Source organism: Muscardinus avellanarius (assembly GCF_963383645.1).
Source record: "Muscardinus avellanarius genome assembly, chromosome: 5".
Lineage (NCBI taxonomy): Eukaryota > Metazoa > Chordata > Mammalia > Rodentia > Gliridae > Muscardinus > Muscardinus avellanarius.
Genome location: NC_137790.1, coordinates 120,064,257 through 120,085,239, shown reverse-complemented (window position 1 = coordinate 120,085,239; position 20,983 = coordinate 120,064,257). Strand labels below are relative to the sequence as shown.

The window sequence follows — 20,983 nt, the reverse complement described above, 5'->3', positions numbered from 1 at the left end:
TCAGTGAGACCCGGTTTCAAAAAAAAAAAAAAAATAGGACTAGGGGTGAACACCCCTGGGTTCCACCCCCAGTACCAAATAAATAAATATAAAAATAAAAAAATAGAAGCCGGGCGTTGTGGTGTGTGCTTGTAATCTTAATATTTGGGAGGCTGAGACAAGATCACAGGTTCGCGGCCAGCCTAGGCTACTCTGTGAGGCTCTCTGCAACATCGTGAGACCCTGTTTCAAAATAATGCATAAAAAATAGTGCTGGGGGTGTAGCTCAGAAATAGAATGCCCCTGAGTTCAATATCCAGTACCGCAAAAAAAGAAAAAATAGCGCTGGGGTTAAACCCTAGTCTCTTACACACACACACACACACACACACACACACACACACACACTTAAAAAATTCAGTTCACTTGTAACCACTAGCTACATGTGACTATTTAGGTTAATTACGATGAATAAAGTTAAAAACGCGTAGACGTGACGTAGTCAATTAAAATGACTAAAGTTAGAAAGCCAGTTCCCGGCCCACCAGCGCCCAGCAGGAAGCCGGCTGTGGCCTGGGGACGGCCCGCGCGCGCCCCCTGCCGGCGGCGAGCAGGACGGCGGGAGGCGCCATGGCGGGGCGGCCCGAGCCTTCGGGCGCGGGGACCGCGGCGCCCAACGCGGTGGCGCGTGTCTCGCGGTGGGCCGATGACCACCTGCGCCTGGTGCAGGTGCGGCGGGGGTCCCGGGGGCCGAGGGCCCCGCGGGGCGGGGCGGGGCTGGGACGGGGCCAGCGCGCGTGGAGGCCGGCGGGCGGGGAGGCCCGAGGCTGCAGGAGGAGCTGAGCAGAGGCTCGCTGGGGATCCGGAGCTTCTGCGGCGCCCGCCGGGCCCGGGTCGGCAGCTGAGCGAGCGGGGCCGGCAGAACTGCACGCTGAGCTCCGGGGGTGAGCTGCACAGACCTTGACCCAAGGCCCAGTATCCTTCAGCGAAATTGGCCCTGGTGCTCTAAAATGGGTTGGAAACCAAGCGTAGTTTCCCAGAGCCGGCCCAATTAGACACAGAAAAGACACATAGACAGGTAAAAGAACGCAGATTTGTCGCTGCATCTTTCTGTGTATTGGCTTAAAGAAGGTAGATTATTAGGGGTGCTGAGAAATTTTTTATGGTTTTTTTTTTTTTTTCCCTGAAAATGGAGGCAGTAGGCAAAATCGACTTTGGAAACTTCCAAATTTTTTTTTTTTTAATTTTCAAATTCACCTCTTACATTTCTTTTACAAAAATCTTAAAATAATACTTTTTAAAATGGTTACCATAGTATATTTGTTGCTCTATTTTTTTTTTTTTTTTCTGCACTGGGGATGGAACCCAGGGCCTTTCTACCTCTGAACTACACCCCCAGCCCTATTTTTTAATTCTTTATTTTGAAACAGGATCTCACTAAGTTGCGGAGGGCCTTACTATGTAGCTGAGGCTGGCCACGAACCGGGAACCTCCTGTCTCAGCCTCCCAAATGCAGGCATTACAACGTGCGCCACCACGCTCAGCTTGTAGCTCAATTCAGGTTTTCTGTTTTTCCTTTTGTGGTGCTGGGGATTGAACCCAGGGGCATTCTACCTCTGAGCTACACCCCTGTCCTTTTTATTTCGGAGCAGGTCTCACTGAGTTGCTGAGAGCCTTGCTATATTGGTGAAATTAATGTCCAACCGCAAATCTCCCTGTCTTCACCTCCCAAGTACTGAGAGTTCAGGATGGTGCTGTCATGCCCAGCTCCATTTAAAATTTTATAATTTTATGTCTGGGACCACCGGACTCAACAGGTTAAGTAGTGTTTAAAACCTCGGACTTGAATGACATCTTGAAGCAATGATAAAATCTGGAGAACCAGCCCTGTCATAGGCCTAGGGATCAACTGGGAGGAGGAAATCAGGAAAGCCAGGCACCTTCAAGCAAAGTAAAGAGAATTATTTGATTGACTGATTGAGACTGGGAAATTGAGCCCAGGGGCATTCTATCTATAAGCCACACTCCCAGCCCTTTTGATTTTTTTATTTGGAAACAGTCTCACTAGGTTGCTGAGGCTGTCTTCTCACCTGCGAGCCTTTCCTGTCTCAGCCTCCAAAGTACTGGGATTACAAGAGTGCCCCACCACCCCACCGTGCCCAGATGAGAATGATTTTAGAAGAAACAATTAACTTGTTAAAGTTCTGCTGAGAAGTTGAGCAGATTGAGCTCTGCAAGCGTGTGTATATGTTCAACCTCTTCTTGTGTACCAAGTTGTTTTTAATAAAGGAAAGTATGTTAGATTTTTCTTTTTTTTTTAAGGAATTGTAGTGTTCTTAATTTTTTTCATTAAATTCCTTTAGGTGAGCTTTAGTTTATTTATTTAAATTAATTTTTTTGTGTGTGTGTGGGTCTGGGGATGGAACCCAGAGGCATTTGACCTCTGAGCTATACCCCCTGCCCTGTTTTTTTATTCTTTATTTTGAAACAGGGTCTTACTGAGTTGCAGAGGGCCTCACTAAGTAGCTGAGGCTGTCTGCGAACCGCGGTCCTCCAGTCTCAGCCTCCCGAATGCTGGGATTACAAGCGTGCGCCACCACGCCTGGCAGGTGAGCTTTAGTTTAAATGAAGCAATTTAAAAGCATCACTAAGCCAGGTGTGGTGGTGCCTGCTTGTAATCCTCATACTTAGGAGGTTGAGACAGAAGGATCACAGGTTTGAGGACAACCTTAGCAACTTAGTGAGGCCCTCTGCAATTTAGGCTCTGTTTTAGAATAAAAGAGTAAAGTAGGGCTGGGGATGTAGTTTGGAGGTAGACTGCCTCTGGGTTCCATCTCCAGTAACACACACACACACACAGAGTTGTAAAAATAAATAAATAAAAAGCATCACTAAGTTTCCCCTAAATATTTGTCAAGGTGCTATATTTTAAGATCTTAGTGTTAAGGTTTTCTACCAAATTTATACATTCTCATTATGGATGCAAGGTTATCCTAATTATCATGGGCACAGATGTGATATATTAGATCATTCATATATTTAGGGGACTTATAGGTAAAGTAATGCAATCAAATTACTAGGTATGGCAAATTGGAAAAGACTAGAAGATTAACGAACGGATGGACAGAGTTTTTGGAAGAAGGTGGCTATTTTTTAAAGGATATGTATTGCCGGGCATGGTGGCACACGTATGTAATCCCCGTGCTGGGGAGGCAGAGACAGGAGGATCGTGCAGGTTCGAAACCAGCCATGCTGGTTTAAGAGACCCTGTTTCCAGATTTTAAAATATACAAAAAATAGGTCTGGGAGTGTAGCCCGGAGGTAGAAGGGCTCCCAGGAACCCCAGTACCACCAAAAAAACAAAAATAAATGATATGTATTATTTGAACTGTTAGATAGAGGAAAGGGTGTCTTTTTCCCCCCTTTTAATTAGTACTTTCACTACGCTGAATGATAATTTGTGAGAATTAATATTAAAGTCTCTTTTCTGTAGCATATCAGCACTGGAATGGCCATAACTGGAATAATATTGTTTGTAAGAAGTATTCGACTGGTGAGTTGAAATGAAAAAGGCAATAGACAGTTTATTCTTAGTTTAGTTTTTATTTCAAACAATGTATTGTTATTCATCTTGGAAGCTTTTAAACAGTGTTTTAGAATAAAGAACACATTTTAAGATCTTGGTTTGAAGATGATATTTTCAAGCTGAGCGTGATGGCGCACGCTTGTAATCCCAGAATTTGGGAGGCTGAGACAGGAGGATTGTGGTTCATGGACAGCCTCAGCTATTTAGTGAGGCCCGATTTCAAAATTAAAGAATAAAACACTGGGTGTGGTGGCACACACTTGTAATCCCCATGCTTGGGAGGCTGAGATAGGAGTATCTCATAGGTTCGAAGCCAGCCTCTTAGCAACTTAGTGAGACCCTGTTTCCAAATAAAATATAAAATAGGTCTGGGAGTATAGCCCGAAGGTAGAAAGCCCCTGGGTTCTACCACAAAAAAAAAAAATAAATAAATAAAATAAAAAAGTAAATAAAGAATAAAAAGTAGGGCTGGGAGTGTAGTTCAGAGGTAAAATTGTGGTTCTGGGTTCCATCCCCTGGACCGTAAAAAAAAAAAAAAAAAGTAACATCCACAGGGTTTCATAGAAAGTAATTGTACAGCCTGTATTTCTGTAATCATTTTTTTTTTCATACTGGGATTACAGGCATGTGCTGTTGTGCCTGGCTTCAAGAGCTGTTCCTAAACCAGTTGTATCCCTGTAATCCCAGTATGAGCCTTGTCCGCCTGATGCTTGATCCTTAGGCCAGCATTCAAGTCGCTGGTGACCATATTAGATTAGAGGAGACCCAGGTCAGGATTCCCAGGCGAGTCCCCAAAGACTGAGAGTCATTGTGTGATGTCACTAAACCACGCTGAGAGCCACCTGATGGCGTGGATTACTAACCCACATTTCCCTGTTTTCCCACATACTTGTCAAGGGCACCCAAACTCCTTCTGCTTTGATTTAACTTCTTTCTTTCTTTCTTTCTTTCTTTCTTTCTTTCTTTCTTTCTTTCTTTCTTTCTTTCTTTCTTCTGTGGTACCAGGGATTGAACCCAGGGGCATTCTACCTTTGAGCTACACCTTCAGTCTATTTTTTATTCTTTATTTTGTTTTTGTTTTTTTTAACTTTTTTTTTTTTTTTTTGCGAGTCTGGGGATGGAACCCGGGGCATTCGACCTCCGAGCAACACCCCCTGCCCTATTTTTTATTCTTTATTTTGAAACCGGGTCTCACTGAGTTGCAGAGGTCTCACTAAGTAGCTGAGGCTGTCCGCGAACCACGATCCTCCGGTCTCAGCCTCCCGAATGCTGGGATTACAAGCGTGCGCCACCACAACCAGCTTTTATTCTTTATTTTGGAACAAGTTCTCACTAAGTTGCAGAGGGCCTCACTAAATTGCTGAGGCTGAGGCTGAGCCTGCGATCCTCCTGTCTCGGCCTCTCAAGTACTGGGATTATAAGTGTGTACCACCACACCCAGCTTTTACTTATTTTTATTTTGGTTTTTGTCTCATGGTTGGGGAAGTCCAAGCCAGTCATCTTGTAGAATGTCTCATAATCAGTCCTTGTCTGTTTTCTTTTTAAATTCAGTGTAAACATATTGGCAAGAAGGTGGGATTTCATCCATAAAGTCTTCATAGTACACTTTCTAAGAACAAGGACGCTTTCCCATGTAGCCATGTTAATATTATTATATCTCATAAATTTAACATTTCTGCAGTGTGCTTTCCATTTTATTGCATCAAAATTCATTTCAGTTTGTCCTATAATGTTATGACACCTATAAAATTAACAGTAATCTCTTAGTATAATCCAACACTTAATCCACATCCAGATTTTTTTTTTTTTTAGTACTGGGGGTGGAGCCCAGGCTTTTCTATCTCAGGGCTATACTCCCAGACCTATTTTATACTTTATTTGGAAACAGGGTCTCGCTAAGTTGCTGAGAGCCTCAGTAAGTAGCTGAGGCTGGCTTCGAACCTGTGCGATCCTCCTGTTTCAGCCTCTCAAGTGCGGAGGTTACAAGCGTGCGCCACCATGCCTGGCTGATTTTATTTTTTTAATGAGAGAAAATAGAGGTCTAATTATTTGTTGTTATTGGTACCGAGGATTAAACTCAGGGGCATTCTACCTCCGAGATAGACCCCCATCTTTTTGTGTGTGTGCTAGGGATTGAACCCAGGGAAGTTCTACCTCCAACCTACACCCCCAGTCCAATTTTTTATTCTTTATTTTGAAACAGGGTCTAAGTTGTGGATGGCCTCACTAAGTAGCCGAGGCTGGTCACAAACCTGTGATCCTCCTGTTCCAGCCTCCCAAGTACTGGGATTATAAGCATGTGTCACCACACCCGGCCTCTTTTTAGTTTTTATTTTTGAAACAGTGTCTCACTAAATAGCCCATACTGGTCTTGAATCTGTGATCCTCCTTTCTCAGCCTCCTATATACTGTAATTACAAATGTGTGCCACTGTTCTCAGTAAGGTTCTAATTTGACTTAGCTTTGTTTAGGTTTTAGCTTTAATGTTTCATATAATGGCTTGAAATGGTAAAATATTGACTTGAGTTTTAACCCATATTTCTATAAATGCTTTCAATTAAGTCATATTAAATTAATATAAAATTAAAAACTACATTTTAATAATTATGCTTCTTGCTAAATGTTTAGATAAAAGTTTTATGGTTTTAATTTTAAATGAGAACAATAATAAAAGTCTGTTTTTCTCTTTGTAAATCAACAGACATCAAAATTTATAAGGTCTTCAGATATTCCAGTAGAATTTATAAGAAGAAATATTAAACTACGTGGACGATTACACCGAATAACTGATAATGGTTTAGAAATTGAACATATTCCTATTACTTTACCTCTTATATCTTCATGGAGAAGTAAGTAAGATGTAAGAATAAGAAGACTAAAGAACTATTGTAGGTATTCCTATGATACTAAGTAACTAGATGTTATTTATAAAATAGCAAAAACTAGCTGGGTGTGGTGGTGTAGTTTGTAATCCCAGTACTTGGGAGGCTGAGACAGGAGGATCTTGCAGGTTGGAAGCCAGCCTCAGCTACTTAGTGAGGCTCTCAGCATCTTAGTGAGACCCTGTTTCCAAATAAATATATATAAAAAATAGGTCTGGTAGTATAGCCTGGAGATAGAAAGCCATGGGTTCCATCCCTGGTACCCTAATTACTTCATCTGTTATATACTTGTTTTAAAAGAAAACTTACCCGGGCGTGGTAGCATACTCTTGTAATCCCCACACTTGGGAGGCAGAGACAGGAGGATCATGCAGGTTCAAAGCCACCCGCGCTGGCTTAAGAGACCCTGTTTCCAAATTTAAAAAGAATATAAGAATAGGTCTGGGAGTGTAGCCTGAAGGTAGAAGGGTTTCCAGGCACCCCAGTACCAAAAGAAAGAAAGAAAGAAGAAAGAAAGAAAGAAGGAAAGAAAGAAAGAAAGAAAGAAAGAAAGAAAGAAAGAAAGGAAGAAAGAAAGAAAACTTACAGATAGAAATCAGTGGAGCTGGGCGTGGTGGCGCACGCTTGTAATCCCTGCGCTTGGGAGGTGGAGACAGGAGGCTCGCGCTGGTTCGAAGCCAGCCCCAGTGGCTTAAGAGACCCTGTTTCCAAAAATAAAAAAGTATAAAATAGGTCTGGGAGTGTAGCCTGGAGGTAGAAGGGCTTCCAGGAACCCCAGTACCACCAAAAAAGGAAATAAGAAACCAGTGGAACTGAGTTTATAGTCTGAGTATTTATAAATAAGCACAAGATTTTGAGGTGTTTCTTGGGGAGGAGTGGGGGGAATGTGGCTTCGAAGTTTTCTTTTGCAGCATACTCTTAAAGCTAAATTCTTTCTATCTGACATTTTTAGAAGAGCAACGTGGTGTTTTGCTGGTTAAGTTGGCCGGAGTAGAACTCACTGCAGCTGGGAAGGTGTGGTTACAAAAAGAGCTAGAACCTTCCCAGCTACTTTGGTTCCAGCTTCTTGGAAAAGAAAACTCAACACTTTTTTGCTACCTTTTAGTGAATAGGGTAAGTAGTATGAAGAAATAGCTAGCAATCTTTTATTCTTATTACTTACATATATACTTATTTGATTAAAACTTTGACTATATAATGGATTTCTGACTTTTTTTTGTTACTAGGGATTAAATCTGAGTTGAGAATAGGTCATCTGTGACGGGGCCATGAAAGGGATGGAATATAAGGAAAAAAATATATACTGATATATATCAGTAATATTCTGATCTGAAGATGTGCTTTAGAGTTTTCTTACCTTTCTGACTAGCAAATACATAAAAATATATACCTTAGTAAAAGGCCTGTGAAGCAGCGCCCAGTGGTCCAGTGCCCTCTTACTGCAACCTGAGTATTTCAGTCAACATCCTCACTGCTGTAATCCAAAGCAACTGACCACACAATTGAGAGGAAGGAAGATTTATTTGCTCACAAATTTTTGGGAGATGTCTGCAGAGCTCAGGGCATGTGGTGGGCAGTAGAGAGAGAGAAAGAGAGAGTGGGGGGAAGAGAGAGAGAAAGAGAGAGAGAGAGAGAGAGAGAGAGAGAGAGAGAGAGAGAGAGAGAGGGCGCCACGCATATGCATGCAAAACTAGAGGGTTGGTAGGTTCCCCCTCATCTACCATGGCCTCCAGACTCCAGGGACAGGTGTTTTTAGTGTGGCTTCTACCATAACTTTTCTTTTGTTTTCACAGTTGTTAGGGCTGTATGTTAGATATGAGTTTTAACTCTGAGTATTTTAAAATAATATTCTTGAGCTGGGTGTGGTGGCGCACGCTTGTAATCCCAGCATTCTGGAGGCTGAGACCTGGAGGATCGCGGTTCGCAGACAGCCTCAGGTACTTAGTGAGGCCCTCTGCAACTCAGTGAGACCCGGTTTCAAAATAAAGAATAAAAAATTGGGCAGAGGGTGTAGCTCAGAGGTAGAATGCCCCTGGGTTCCATCCCCAGACCCGCAAAACAAACAAACAAAAAATAATAATTTCTTAAGCCAGGCATGGTGGCATATGCTTGTAATCCCAGTACTTGGGAGCTGAGACAAGAGGGTCGTGGTTTGTGGACAGCCTCAGCTATTAGAGAGGAGGCCCCCTGCAACTTAGTGAGACCCTGTTTCAAAATAAAGAATAAAAAATAGGGCTGGAGGTATAGCTCAGAGGTAGAATTCCATTTTAGCTGGGCATGGTGGGTCACTCCTGTAATTCCAGTATCTGGGACGCTGAGACAAAAGGATCACAGGTTTGAAGTCAGCGGTAGCAACTTAGTGAGGCACTCAGCAAATTAGTGAATCCTGTTTCCAAATAAAATACAAAATTGGGCTGAGGGTACAGTTTGGAGGTAGAATGCCCCGGGTTTAATCCATAGCACTACAAAAATTAAAATAAAAATATAAAGTAATATTCTGTTTTGTGGCACTGGGGATGGAATCCAGGGGCATTCTACCTCCAAGCTACACCCTACCCCTATTTTTTATTCTTTATTTTGAAACAGGGTCTTACTGAGTTGCAGAGGGCCTCACTGAGTAGCTGAGACTGTCCGGGAACCGTAGTCCTCCTGTCTCAGCCTCCCGAATGCTGGGATTACAAGTGTGCGCCACCACGCCCGCAAATCATGAAGCAATATTCTGATCTGAAGATGCGCTTTAGAGTTTTCTTACCTTTCTGACTAGCAAAGCACTGTGTGATTAGGAATAACAGCCTTTTGAGTGCTTCTTCAATTTTCTTTTGATAGCAAAACTTAGGTTTTTACTCCTTAATCACTTCAGTAACATTCAACTATTATAATTATAGTCAGGAACTGTGGTGCACACCTATAATCCCAGGTAGTTGGGAGGCTGGAGTAGGAGAATCTCAGTTCAAGGCCAGCCTGGGCAAATGAACAAGATAAGTAAAATAAATAGCCAGGCATGGTGGTGTATGCCCATATTCCCAGGACTTGGGAGGCTTAGACAGGAGGATCGCAGGTTCATGGCCAGACTCAGCAACCTAGTGAGACCCTATTTCAAAATAAAAAATAAAATAGGGCCAGGTTGCAGCTCAGACATAGAGTGCCCCTGGGTTCAATTATTATTATTATTATTATTATTATTATTATTATTATTATTATTATTTATTTTTGTGTGTGTGGGTCTGGGAATGGAACCCAGGGGCATTCGACCTCTGAGCTACACCCCCTGCCCTATTTTTATTCTTTATTTTGAAACAGGGTCTCAGTTGTAGAGGGCCTCACCAAGTAGCTGAGGCTGTCTGCGAACCACAATCCTCCAGTTTCAGCCTCCCGAATGCTGGGATTACAAGCCTGTGCCACCACGCCCGGCCTCAATCATCATCATCATCATCATCTGGGCATGGTGGTGCACGCTTGTAATCCCAGTATTCAGGAGGCTGAGACAGGAGAATCGCAGTTTGCAGCCAGCCTCAGCTACTTAGTGAGGCCCTTTGCAACTCAGTGAGACCCTGTTTCAAAATAAAGAATAAAAAATAGAGCTGGGGTTGTAGTTCAGAGGGTAGGATGCCCCTGGGTCCCATCACCAGTACTGCAAAAAAAAATTTTATTATTTTACTAGATTAAAATCTCAAGGACTGTGGAAATGACTCAATGGGATATCTTATTATATACTATGAATTACTGGGGGAAAATTTTTATTTATCCATTTTCTTTAGGAAGTGGTATATTCCAGGAATGAAATTTCTTTAAAGATAAAGATCCAAGAGTGAGAACCATTTTTATGTTAATTATTTTGAGGGCAGTTTTTTAAAAGATGTGTTTCCATGCCAGTACCCTCCTAAACACTGGAATTCTGGACCTAATTTAAGAATTCAGGATGATGTGATTTTTTTTTTTTTTTTTTTTTTTTTTTGGTGGTACTGGGGATGGAACCCAGAGGCTTTCTACCTCCGGGCTATACTCCCAGACCTTTTTTATATTTTATTTGGAAACAGGGTCTCACTAAGTTGCTAAAAGCCTCACTAAGTAGCTGAGGCTGGCTTCGAACCTGTGCCATCCTCCTTTCTCAGCCTCCCAAGCGTGGGGATTACAAGCATGTGCCACCACGCCTGGCTTGTTTTGGATTAGTCTGTTTGGTATCCTTTCCTGTCTTTTGCTGAGGCTCCTGTCATTGGTGCCCACCTCCAAATATCAACCAACAGACCAAAAAAGCACTCTCTATTCTTTGTTGCTTCCACATTTCTTTGGGTTAGAGACCAATAAATTTGTAGACAATTCTATGTTATGAAGAATCAGTTGACTTTGAGCAAGGGTCTCTTCTAGCATAAACTTCTTGGATTTAGCAATCGCTGTGTTAAGCTCTTGAGGACCCTTTTGTTATATACATTTTGGGTTTTCTCTGGAGGAATAAAACCATTGAATGACTGACTTTAAGGTAAACAAGATGTTGTAGATGTAATAACAATGTCCTTAAATAACTGGTTTCTTTCTTTCTTTCTTTCTTTCTTTCTTTCTTTCTTTCTTTCTTTTTTTCAATTCAAGGGTGGATATTTTAGTGTGAATCTGAATGAAGAAATTTTGAGAAGAGGCCTGGGCAAAACCATTCTGGTTAAAGGGCTAAATTATGACTCTAAAACTTATTGGAAAGTTCATAGAAAGTTACTTAAAGCTGAATTAACAGCTTTAAAAAAAGGAGCAGGAATATGGAAAGAAGAATACGAAAAAGAAAGTTATTTGAAAAAATTCAAAGATTCCTGGAGAGAAATGTGGAAAAAAGACAGTTACCTAAAAACAACTGGATTTGATTTCAACTTGAAAAAAGAAAGTTCTTATGACAAATTTAGGAAGACCTATGAAACGTGGAAAAAACCCATGAATAATTTCTCCTTAATACTGAAAATCAGAAAACTTATTAGTCACTTACACTTTCGTAGAAAAGGGTAGAATATCCAAGAGGTTTAGAGTTGACCTCTGAAAAGCAAAATATGTAAATATATGCACATTTTTCACTGAGCTGAAATAGAAAATTTTTTGAATGATCAAAATTGTAGTCAAATGGTATTTAAATACTTAAAAGAATACTATTATAAGTGTAATATTAGACTTAATATAAATAATTAATATGCATTTGAAAAAATAAACACTATAAAAAGTGACCAGATTGAAGAATGTGTATAAGGAGTGCAAAAATTTGAAGAAAAAGAAAATGTAGGTATCGGCTATTGTGTTATGTGTTTTTGTTTTGTTTTGCAGTACTGGGGATGGAACCCAGGGGCATTGTACCTCAGAGCTACACCCCCAGTCCTATTTTTTTAGTCTTTTTATTTTGAAACAGGGTCTCACTGAGTTGTGAAGGGCCTCGCTAAATAGCTGAGGCTGTCCTTGAACCTCCATCCTCCAGTCTCTGTCTCCTGAATGGTAGGATTACAAGTGTGCGCCACCATGCCTGGCTGTGTTATGTTAATTATTTGAGGCAGCCATATTTACTTTTTGCTTAAAAAGAATATTTACCTTTTAAGTTTTGTCAACTTTCACTACTTATAATTGTCTCAGTCAACAGTCTCACAGCTATAAATCCAAAGCAACTGACCACACAAGTTAGAGGAAGGAGTATTTATTTGCTCACTTTTTGGAGATTTCAGGTCTGGTCTGTGTGAGGTCAGGGTCTCTAGGTCTCAGGAGCTGGTGGCAGGAAGCAAAGAAAGAGCATGAATGAAAGAGTGAGGGCTCTGCTCACAGTATGGAGGCCAGAAAGGAGAGAGCCAGCAAGCAAGGGGATTCAAAGACAAAGGCACACTCCCCAAGGCCACACCCCTGGGACCCACCCTCTCTATCCACATCCCAGCTGCCTAGGTTACCACCTAGTAAATCTGTTGCAATAGATTTACACACTGGTTAGATTACAACCCTCGCGACTTAGTTATATCAACTTCAAACATTAATACACGAGTTCTTCAGAGAACATTCTATGTCTTACCATAATGATAATAAATTCTTTAGACCTGTGTCTGAGGCCGCTACTTTTCCTCACTTGCTTTCTAACTGCTTGTGAATTTGGGGCAGTGCTCCGAGAGGTTGCAGAGACCATTTTGGCAATGAAGAAGGGCTAACTTCTTCCTGGCAGATGAGGGGATCATCCTGAGAAACTGTGCCAAAAATAGCAGCACAGAGGATAGAGAGACCAAGGTGCATTGTTAATCCCCAAGGCAGCAAGACTTTCGAACAGTCCTGTTACCTTTTTATCCCCCCAGAGCTGGAGATAGACCAGGGCTTTGTGCACACTGGACAAGTGTTCTGCCACTGAGCTACACCCTCGACCCTCCCAATTACTTATGTGAGATAGTAAATTTCTTTCTTTCTTTTTTTTTTTTTTTTGGTGGTACTGGGGGTAGAACCCAGGAGCTTTCTACCTCCAGGCTATACTCCCAGACCTATTTTGTGTTTTATTTGGAAACAGCGTCTCACTAAGTTGCTGAAAGCCTCACTAAGTAGCTGAGGCTGGCTTCGAACCTGTGCGATCCTCCGGTCTCAGCCTCCCAAGCGCAGGGATTACAAGCGTGCACCACCACGCCCGGCTGAGAGTAAATTTCTTTATTTCTAAAGTAATAAGAGTTGACTTGAGGACTTGATATACATAGAGACGTGTTGCTAAAATCATCCTGACAGTATAAATTTCTTTCACAAGCCAGGATTAATCCACTAGCTTACACACAATGTCTAGAGATTTTTGTTTGTTTTTTGTGTTACAGGGAACCCAGGAGCATTCTACCTCCAAGCAACATCCCCATCCCCATTTTATTTTTTATTTTGAAACAGGGTCTCCTTAAGTTGCAGAGGGCCTCACTAAGTAGCTCAGGCTGGCTGCAAACCTGTGATTCTCCTGTCTCAGCCTCCCAAGTCCTGGGATTACAAGCATGTGCCACCATGTTTGACATATATTTTTTTAATGATTAGTAGGGTCTGGGAATGTAGCTGAGTGGTAGAGCACTTTCCTGGCATGTGTGAAGCCCTTGGTTCAATTCCCTGTAATGAAAAAGGACAGAAGAAGGAAAGAAGGAACGACGGAAGGAAGGGCAAATAAAAATGGCAGCTGTAATTTAGCCAGGTGTGGTGGTGCATACCTGAAATCTAAGTACTTGGGAGGCTGAGACAGGAAAATTGCAGGTTCAAAGACAGCCTCAGCAATTTAAATGATGGTTGATACTGAGGAAAGTCAGACTTTTGGGCCCCAGTTGGATGACCCCTGTTGGGATGTAGAGTAGAGTAACAGAAGCTTACAGCTGCTATTGGCCTCCTTGGTAAACTAAGGAAGAGGCTTCTGCAACCTTTAGAAACTAAATGGAGTTGGTTGTCAGTGAGATCCTAAACATTCCAAAAGATTATGTGTGTGAATGTGGTTTTATATTTTCACTTTCATTTGGAATAGGACAGGAAATTGTATATTATCTTTTAATCTGGCTCAATGCTTCAATACTTTCCTTTTTGTTATTGTTGTTATTATTGTTATTTACAGAGAAATTCACATTGCGCACTTCGACTAGTTCCTGGCGAGCACTTGAGCCTTTTTCCTCATTTTGTGTGAATCACAGAACATGGACCTAGGTCCCTGCCTCTCGTGTATCAGATCTCGGCATTGCTATTGCTGTAGTTAGTTGGGGTGGCTTCTGCCTGCTTAGCCAGTGTATTGTTGTCTGTCCAATCAGGTCAGGTGAAGGTGGGTGGGCAGATCTTAATTTAATTCCACATAAGCCGAGTGTGGTCGCTCGCACGCTTGTAATCTCAGCATTCTGGAGGGTGAGACCGGAGGATCGCAGTTTGCGGACAGCCTCAGCTACTTAGCGAGGCCCTTAGCAACTCGATGAGACCCTGTTTTAAAAATAAAAAGATTAAAAAAAAATATAGGGCTGGGGGGGGTGTAGCTCAGAGGTACACTGCCCCTAAGTTCTATCCCCAGTACCCCCCCAAAAAAAAATTCCACATGACTGTCTATAAAAACACAGTTTTCCTGGGAACTCTGGATTCCCATTTCTAAAGCCCCCATGTCATGTAACACATATTAAATAAATTTGTAATATGTTGCTCTTATTTATGTTATGGCAGCTGTCAGCCATGAACCCTGTAATGTGTATGAGAAGGTATCCTTTTTCTCCCCTATGACTTTCTCTCTTTGAAACAATAGGGTCCATGGCTACCTCTCCTCCCTTGGCCCTTTTATGGTATCTCAGGTACCTAGATTCCTATCTATCTGTCTATCTGTCTATCATCTATCTATTTTGCAGTGCTAGATATCAAACCCAAAGCCTCATCATGCAGAGCTACATTCCCAGCCCAGAATTTATTTCCTTTCCTTTTTTTCCTTCTTTCAATTTCATTATTTATTTCTCCTTCTAATTTCTTTTGAGATGGGGTCACATATTTCATAGGCTGGCTTCAAACTCCTGGGATCATGCAATCTTCCTGCCTCAGCTTCCCAAGTAGCTGAGACTGCAGGCACATACCACTTGACCAGCAGGCCCTCTTATTATTCTTAATTTTTTTAATGCTGGGGTTGAACGGGGTATTGTACCTCTGAGCCACACCCCCAGCCTTATTTTATTTCTTTAATTTGAAACAGGGTCTTGCTAAGTTGCTGAGGCTGCCTTTGAACCTGCAGTCCTCCTGTTTCAGACTCCTGGCTACTGGGATTACCCAGGTGCACTGCTACACCCTGCTCCCCTTGCTTTTAAATATAACTTTACCAAATGAATTTGTGCTTTTGTTGTTATTGTTGATACGGGGGATTGAACCCAGGGGCAAGGGCATTCTTCCTTCAAGTTATACTATATCCCCAGTTTACACTCCTTTTAAAAAAAACAGTCTTGCTAAGTTGCTGAGGCTAGGCTCAAACCTATGATCCTCTTGTATTAACCTCCTGAATCACTGAGATTATATTCAGGTGCCATAATGCCCAGCTTCCTTTTTTTTTTTTTTTTTTTTTTTGCAGTACTAGGAATGGATCTCAGGGCATTCTACCTCCGAGCTATACTCCCAGCCCTATTTTTTTTTTATTCTTTGTTTTGAAACAGGGTCTCGCAGAGTTGCAAATAGCCTCACTAAGTAGCTGAGGCTGCCCAAGAACCACAGCCTCCTGTCTCAGTCTCCCAAAGGCTGGGATTACAAGTGTGTGCCACCATGCCTGGCTTTCTTTTCATTTTCATTTTTATAATTATTTTTTGTTTGGTTGGTTTTGATGGTATTGGGGGTGGAACCCAGAGCCTTTCTACCTCTGGGCTATATACTCTTTGGAAACAGGGTCTCACTAAATTGCTGAGAGCCTCACTAAGTACCTGAGGCTGGCTTCGATCCTGTGTGATCCTCCTGTCTCATCCTCCCAAGCACAGGGATTACAAGCGTGCGCCACCGCGCCTGGCTTTCCTTTCATTTTTAGAAGACACACTGGAACATTATTTTTCAGCTGTAGGTTATAGCCTATCAGTGATATGTGAAATCAGTTTAATGAATTGTCACCAGCAATTAAAATAGAAAAGGATAAAGGAATAGAATGGAATAAAATATAACAGTGCATTGCATGCAACTAAAATTCAAAATACCTTTTATTTTCTCTTTGGGGACAGAGTCTTGCTTTGTTGCCCAGGATGCCCTGGTCTCTTAGGCTCAGTGACCCTCTGCCCTCAGCTTCCCTAGGAGCTGGGACCACAGGTACACTACTGTGCCTGGTTCAAAGTCATAGGTTATATTACAAGTTATAATCATATTATAGGTTACTGAAAGTCACCTCAGAAAATCTCAATTTCTACTACGCTCTGCTGAAGAAGCCTGACAGATGCTTATAAGCCGAGTAATCCAGACAAAAGTTAAAAGTAGGGGTGTTTTTTTTTTTTTTCAGGTCTGGAGATGGAACCCAGGGGCATTATACCTCTGAGCTACAGCCCCTGCCCTATTTTTTATTCTTTATTTTGAAACCGGGTCTCACTGAGTTGCAGAGGGCCTCACTAAGTAGCAGAGGCTGTCTGCAAACCACGATCCTCCTGTCTCAGCCTCCCAAATGCTGGGACTACAAGTGTGCACCACCATGCCCAGCCAAAAGTATTTATTTATTTATTTATTTATTTATTTATTTATTTATTTATTTATTTTGGTGGTACTGGGGTTCCTGGAAGCCCTTCTACCTCCGGGCTACACTCCCAGACCTATTTTTTAATATTTTTTATTTGGAAACAGGGTCTCTTAAGCCAGAGCAAGCGGCTGGCTTCGAACCTGTGCGATCCTCCTGTCTCTGCCTCCTAAGGGCAGGGATTACAAGCGTGCGCTACCATGCCCGGCAAAAAGTAGGTTTTTTAAAAAACTGAGAAAGCCAGGTGTGGTAGCACACACCTGTAATCCCCGTACCTAGGAGGCTGAGACAGGAGGAATGCAGGTCCTAGTGAGACCCTGTTTCAAAATGCAAAAATGCTGGTGGTTTAGCTCCAGTACAAACAAAACCACACACACACACACACACACACACACACACACACACACACACACACACATACCTGTATTAAAATCCTCACTTTCACCTTCTGCTTTGCATTGATTAGCAAAGCACAGCCAGTGAGTACTTAAACTCAGTAGCCAGCAGTGAACCTGGTGACTAGCACCCCTTCGGTCCTTCCACACTTTGCTCATGGCTGTTTTGGCTCTGGGCAGGTACAAGGAGTTTGCTTGCCAGTCTTTTTTCTCTCTTGTCAGGAGCATAGTGAGTCCCTGTTAAGTTGGGGTTTTTTTTTTGCTAGGCGCGGAGGTGCACGCTTGTAATCCCAGTACTTGGTAGGCTGAGACTGGAGAATCGTGGTTCACGGACAGCCTCAGCTACTTGGTGAGGCCCTCTGTAACTTAGTGAGACTCTGTTTTAAAATAAAGAATAAAAAATAGGGCTGGGAGTGTAGCCCAGAGGTAGAATGTCCCTGGGTTCCATTGCCAGTATCCCAAAAATAAAAATCAAATAAAAATTGGGGGTTCTTTTTGTTTCTTCTATAGCGTTTATCTAGGTTTTTTGCTCATCTTGGGAAACCGATGATAAGTGTTTTCATATCAATGAACAAAATAATGAGGTGGGTCATTAAAGCATTGCCTTCTTATCTTGAATAGAACCTGTGTTTCCAGTCTGATTCCCCTCTTATATCCCATAATACTACACAAAAATTAGTTTTCCTTAAATGATCTGAAAGAACATTTCCTAAGCTTTTCCAGTTTAAAAATGGCATGTATTTTGGACAAATCAAGCCCTCTAAATACATATTCAGGTTAATATGCAAGTAACTAAAACAAAAACGAATATGAAATTTTCCCTTTTACTATATTTCTGTGAGAAAACCTAACCATTTGTTTTCTGGGAAAAAAAAAAAAAACAGGTATCAGTAATAGGAAAGTCACACCCCATTAAAATTCTAAATAGTAGAGAAATAGAGAAATTTTCCTGGTAGTATAAATTGCCCTTTGTCCACATTTTTCATAGCTTTAGAATTTACATTCTAATAGTTTTAACAGTTTCTTATTTCATTTCCTCTCTGGTTTTCCCACCTTTCTAACTAAATGTTCATTCTATAAAAATAATTGCTTTATTGGATAACTGGTCCAAAATCAAATAGATGATGAGGTTACAGTTTTATTTATATTACTGGGTCCTGAAAACATCTTTTGTGTTCCTATTGAAGGAGGTACCCATCATGGACATATGCAGTCCAGAAATTTCCATGTTATTTTCTAGGCTGAATGAAGAGCTCCATTAAATGTCTTGACCGTTGGGGTGAGCAAGCTCTGCCCAGCTCCAAGGCTGCAGACACCGCTCTGTGGGAGGTCTTTCTGGAAACCAAAAGCAACCGAGCTGAGCAGGCTGTGAGGTTCTTAAGAGGATGCAAAAGGGGCCCTGTTCTTCTCTGACGCTATTGTTTCTCGCAAAATACTTCATTCCTTCCAGTAGGTAAAAATAAAAAACAGTGGAACAATAATGGAGAAAAATAGAAAGTGGGAAAAATTCACTTTAATTGGCATATTTCCCATCTTTTAAGAATGGGTCACTATCTATTAGAAACTAAATTTTTCTGAGAACTATAATTGGGGTTAAGAAAATCTCAGTTGGGTTGGGTGTGGGTGGCACATGCTTGTAATCCCAGTACTTGGGAGGCTGAGACAGGAGGATTTCCCAGGTTCGTGGGCAGCTTAGTGGTTTAGTGGGACCCTGTTTCAAAAAAAAAAAAAAAAAAGAATAAAAAAAAATGTAGGTCTGGGGGTGTAACTTAAGAGATAGAATGCCTCTGGGTTCCATCTCAAGTAACACACAGAAAGAAAGAAAGAAAGAAAGAAAGAAAGAAAGAAAGAAAGAAAGAAAGAAAGAAAGAAAGAGAAAGAAAAGAAAAAGAAAACAAGAAAAGTAAAGAAAGAAAAGAGAAAAAAATCTCTTTTTTGGATTGATGAATTGAATTTAGGCATAACACTACTATCTTGCCTTCATCTAGCATTCACTGAATGAACTATGTTGCCAAGATATGAAAATGGTGAACCTTAGAAAGTGGATATCTAGTTTAGTTGTTGTTGTTGTTTTTGGTGGTACTGGGGTTCCTGGAAGCCCTTCTACCTCCGGGCTACACTCCCAGACCTATTTTTACATTTTTATTTGGAAACAGGGTCTCCTAAGCCAGGCACTCGGCTAGCTTCGAACCTGCGTGATCCTCCTGTCTCTGCCTCCCAAGCGCAGGGATTACAAGCGTGCGACACCACGCCCGGCACGGATATCTAGTTTAGAATGTGGATAACTAGTCCTGACTCGTTTTTGACAAACTAACCTGTATTTTTTTTCCTTATTTCTAAGGTAAAATGTGTATTTGCTTGTGATATTTTTTTGTCATTTCTTTTCTTTTCTTTTCTTTTTTTTTTGTGGTACAGGGAATGGAACCCAGGGGCATTCTACCTCTGAGCTACACCCCCCCAGCCCTAGTTTTTATTTTTTATTTTGAAACAGGGTCTCACTGGGTTGCAGAGGGACTCTCTAAGTAGCCAAGTCTGTCCTCCAATGGCGATTCTCCTGTCCCTGCCTCCCAAATGCTGGGATTACAAGCATGTGCCACCATGCCTGGCTTTTTTTTGACATTTCTATATAGAAAATGGAAAGAATTATATAGGCTTATAGAAAAAAACATGAAAAACCCATTTGAAATGAATTATTTAAAAATGTTATAGTCTGAGCCAGGTGTGGTGTTGTACACCTGTAATCCCAGGATTTGGGAGGCTGAGACAGGAGGATTGCAAGTTTGAGGACAGCATGCAGTAACTTACTGAGAATCTGTTTCAAAATAAAAGATAAAAAGACTGGGGGTGCAGTTCAGTGGTAGAGTGCCCTGGTTCAATCTTCTGCATCACAATAAATAAATAGAAATGTAATAGTATGTTGGTAAGGAATGAAGAGTCAGAGTTAAGCCTCAAGAATTATTTTCTTTTGTATGTCAAATACATTCCAATATGAAGATTTTGTTAGTATTTATGAGTGTCAAACATGTTAATAAAACAGTAAAAACAATTGACTTTGTTTGTGGTTGTGGAGATCAAAACCAGGGGCATTCTACCTCCAAGCTGCACCCCCAGACCAATTTTATTTTTTTGTTTGAAAACAGAGTCTCCAGCTGGGCATGGTGACACACGCTTGTAATTTCAGATTTTGGGATGCTGAAACAGGAGGATTGCAGTTCATGGACAGCCTCAGCTACTTAGTGAGGCCCTTTTCAACTCAGCGAGACCCTGTTTCAAAATAAATAATAAAAAATAGGCTTGGGGGTGGAGCTCTGGGGTAGAATGCCCCTGGGTTTCATCCCCAGTAATCAATCATAGTCAAAACATGTTAATATATGAAAATACACATCTCAATGAATTCCCACCATCCTGGAGAGATAAAGTTGTCAAAATACTAGTAATCATTGAGACTGAGTGACTAATGCATAGGGCTTCGCTATACTAGTCCATTTTGGGTATGAAAACTCCTTTGATAAATAGTGCGAAACACAAAACAGAAAGCAAAACGGTTCTTGCAGAGATCAGCTTCCCTGCTCCTGGTCCTTTCTGTGCACCTGTCTCCAGCTGAGCAGGATACTGTGGGGAGACACGCCGATCCTGCTGAGGGGGGTGCTCAGGTTTGGCCACTGCCCAAGTACTTCCCAAGGAACTCAGGAAATTTCTCTTCTGACTGCATTTTTCATCTCAGCCATGCACTTATGAACCGTACAGAGGTGTTCATTATGTCTTTCCTTGGTGGCAGATTTAGGAGTAAGTGCTGGAGGTGCTTTTTATCTGGCAGAATTCCTTCCTACCTTCATCTGGTCAGAGCAGCTTTCTACCTAAAGGCAACAAATCCTCCCCAACTCCAAGTCAGTCCCTCTGGCCAGACTTTCACTCACAGTACTCCACTTCCTTGGCCACAGTGGTGGCCTTATGACCAGGGTCTGGCCACACCTTCACTCTGTGT

General features: G+C 41.7%; 1 protein-coding gene across 1 annotated transcript; it reads left to right on the top strand.

Annotated features, from left to right (window-relative positions):
- Nucleotides 1-639: 639 nt before the first annotated feature.
- LOC308263242 (protein C3orf33) lies at nt 640-11,433 on the top strand (the record flags this gene model as incomplete). Its single annotated transcript, XM_080696175.1, has 5 exons — nt 640-708; nt 3,473-3,532; nt 6,267-6,414; nt 7,400-7,560; nt 11,032-11,433. Exons 2-5 carry the CDS (start codon nt 3,488-3,490, stop codon nt 11,431-11,433), a joined length of 756 nt encoding a protein of 251 aa, XP_080552301.1. The 5' UTR covers nt 640-708; nt 3,473-3,487.
- Between the last annotated feature and the right edge of the window lie 9,550 nt (nt 11,434-20,983).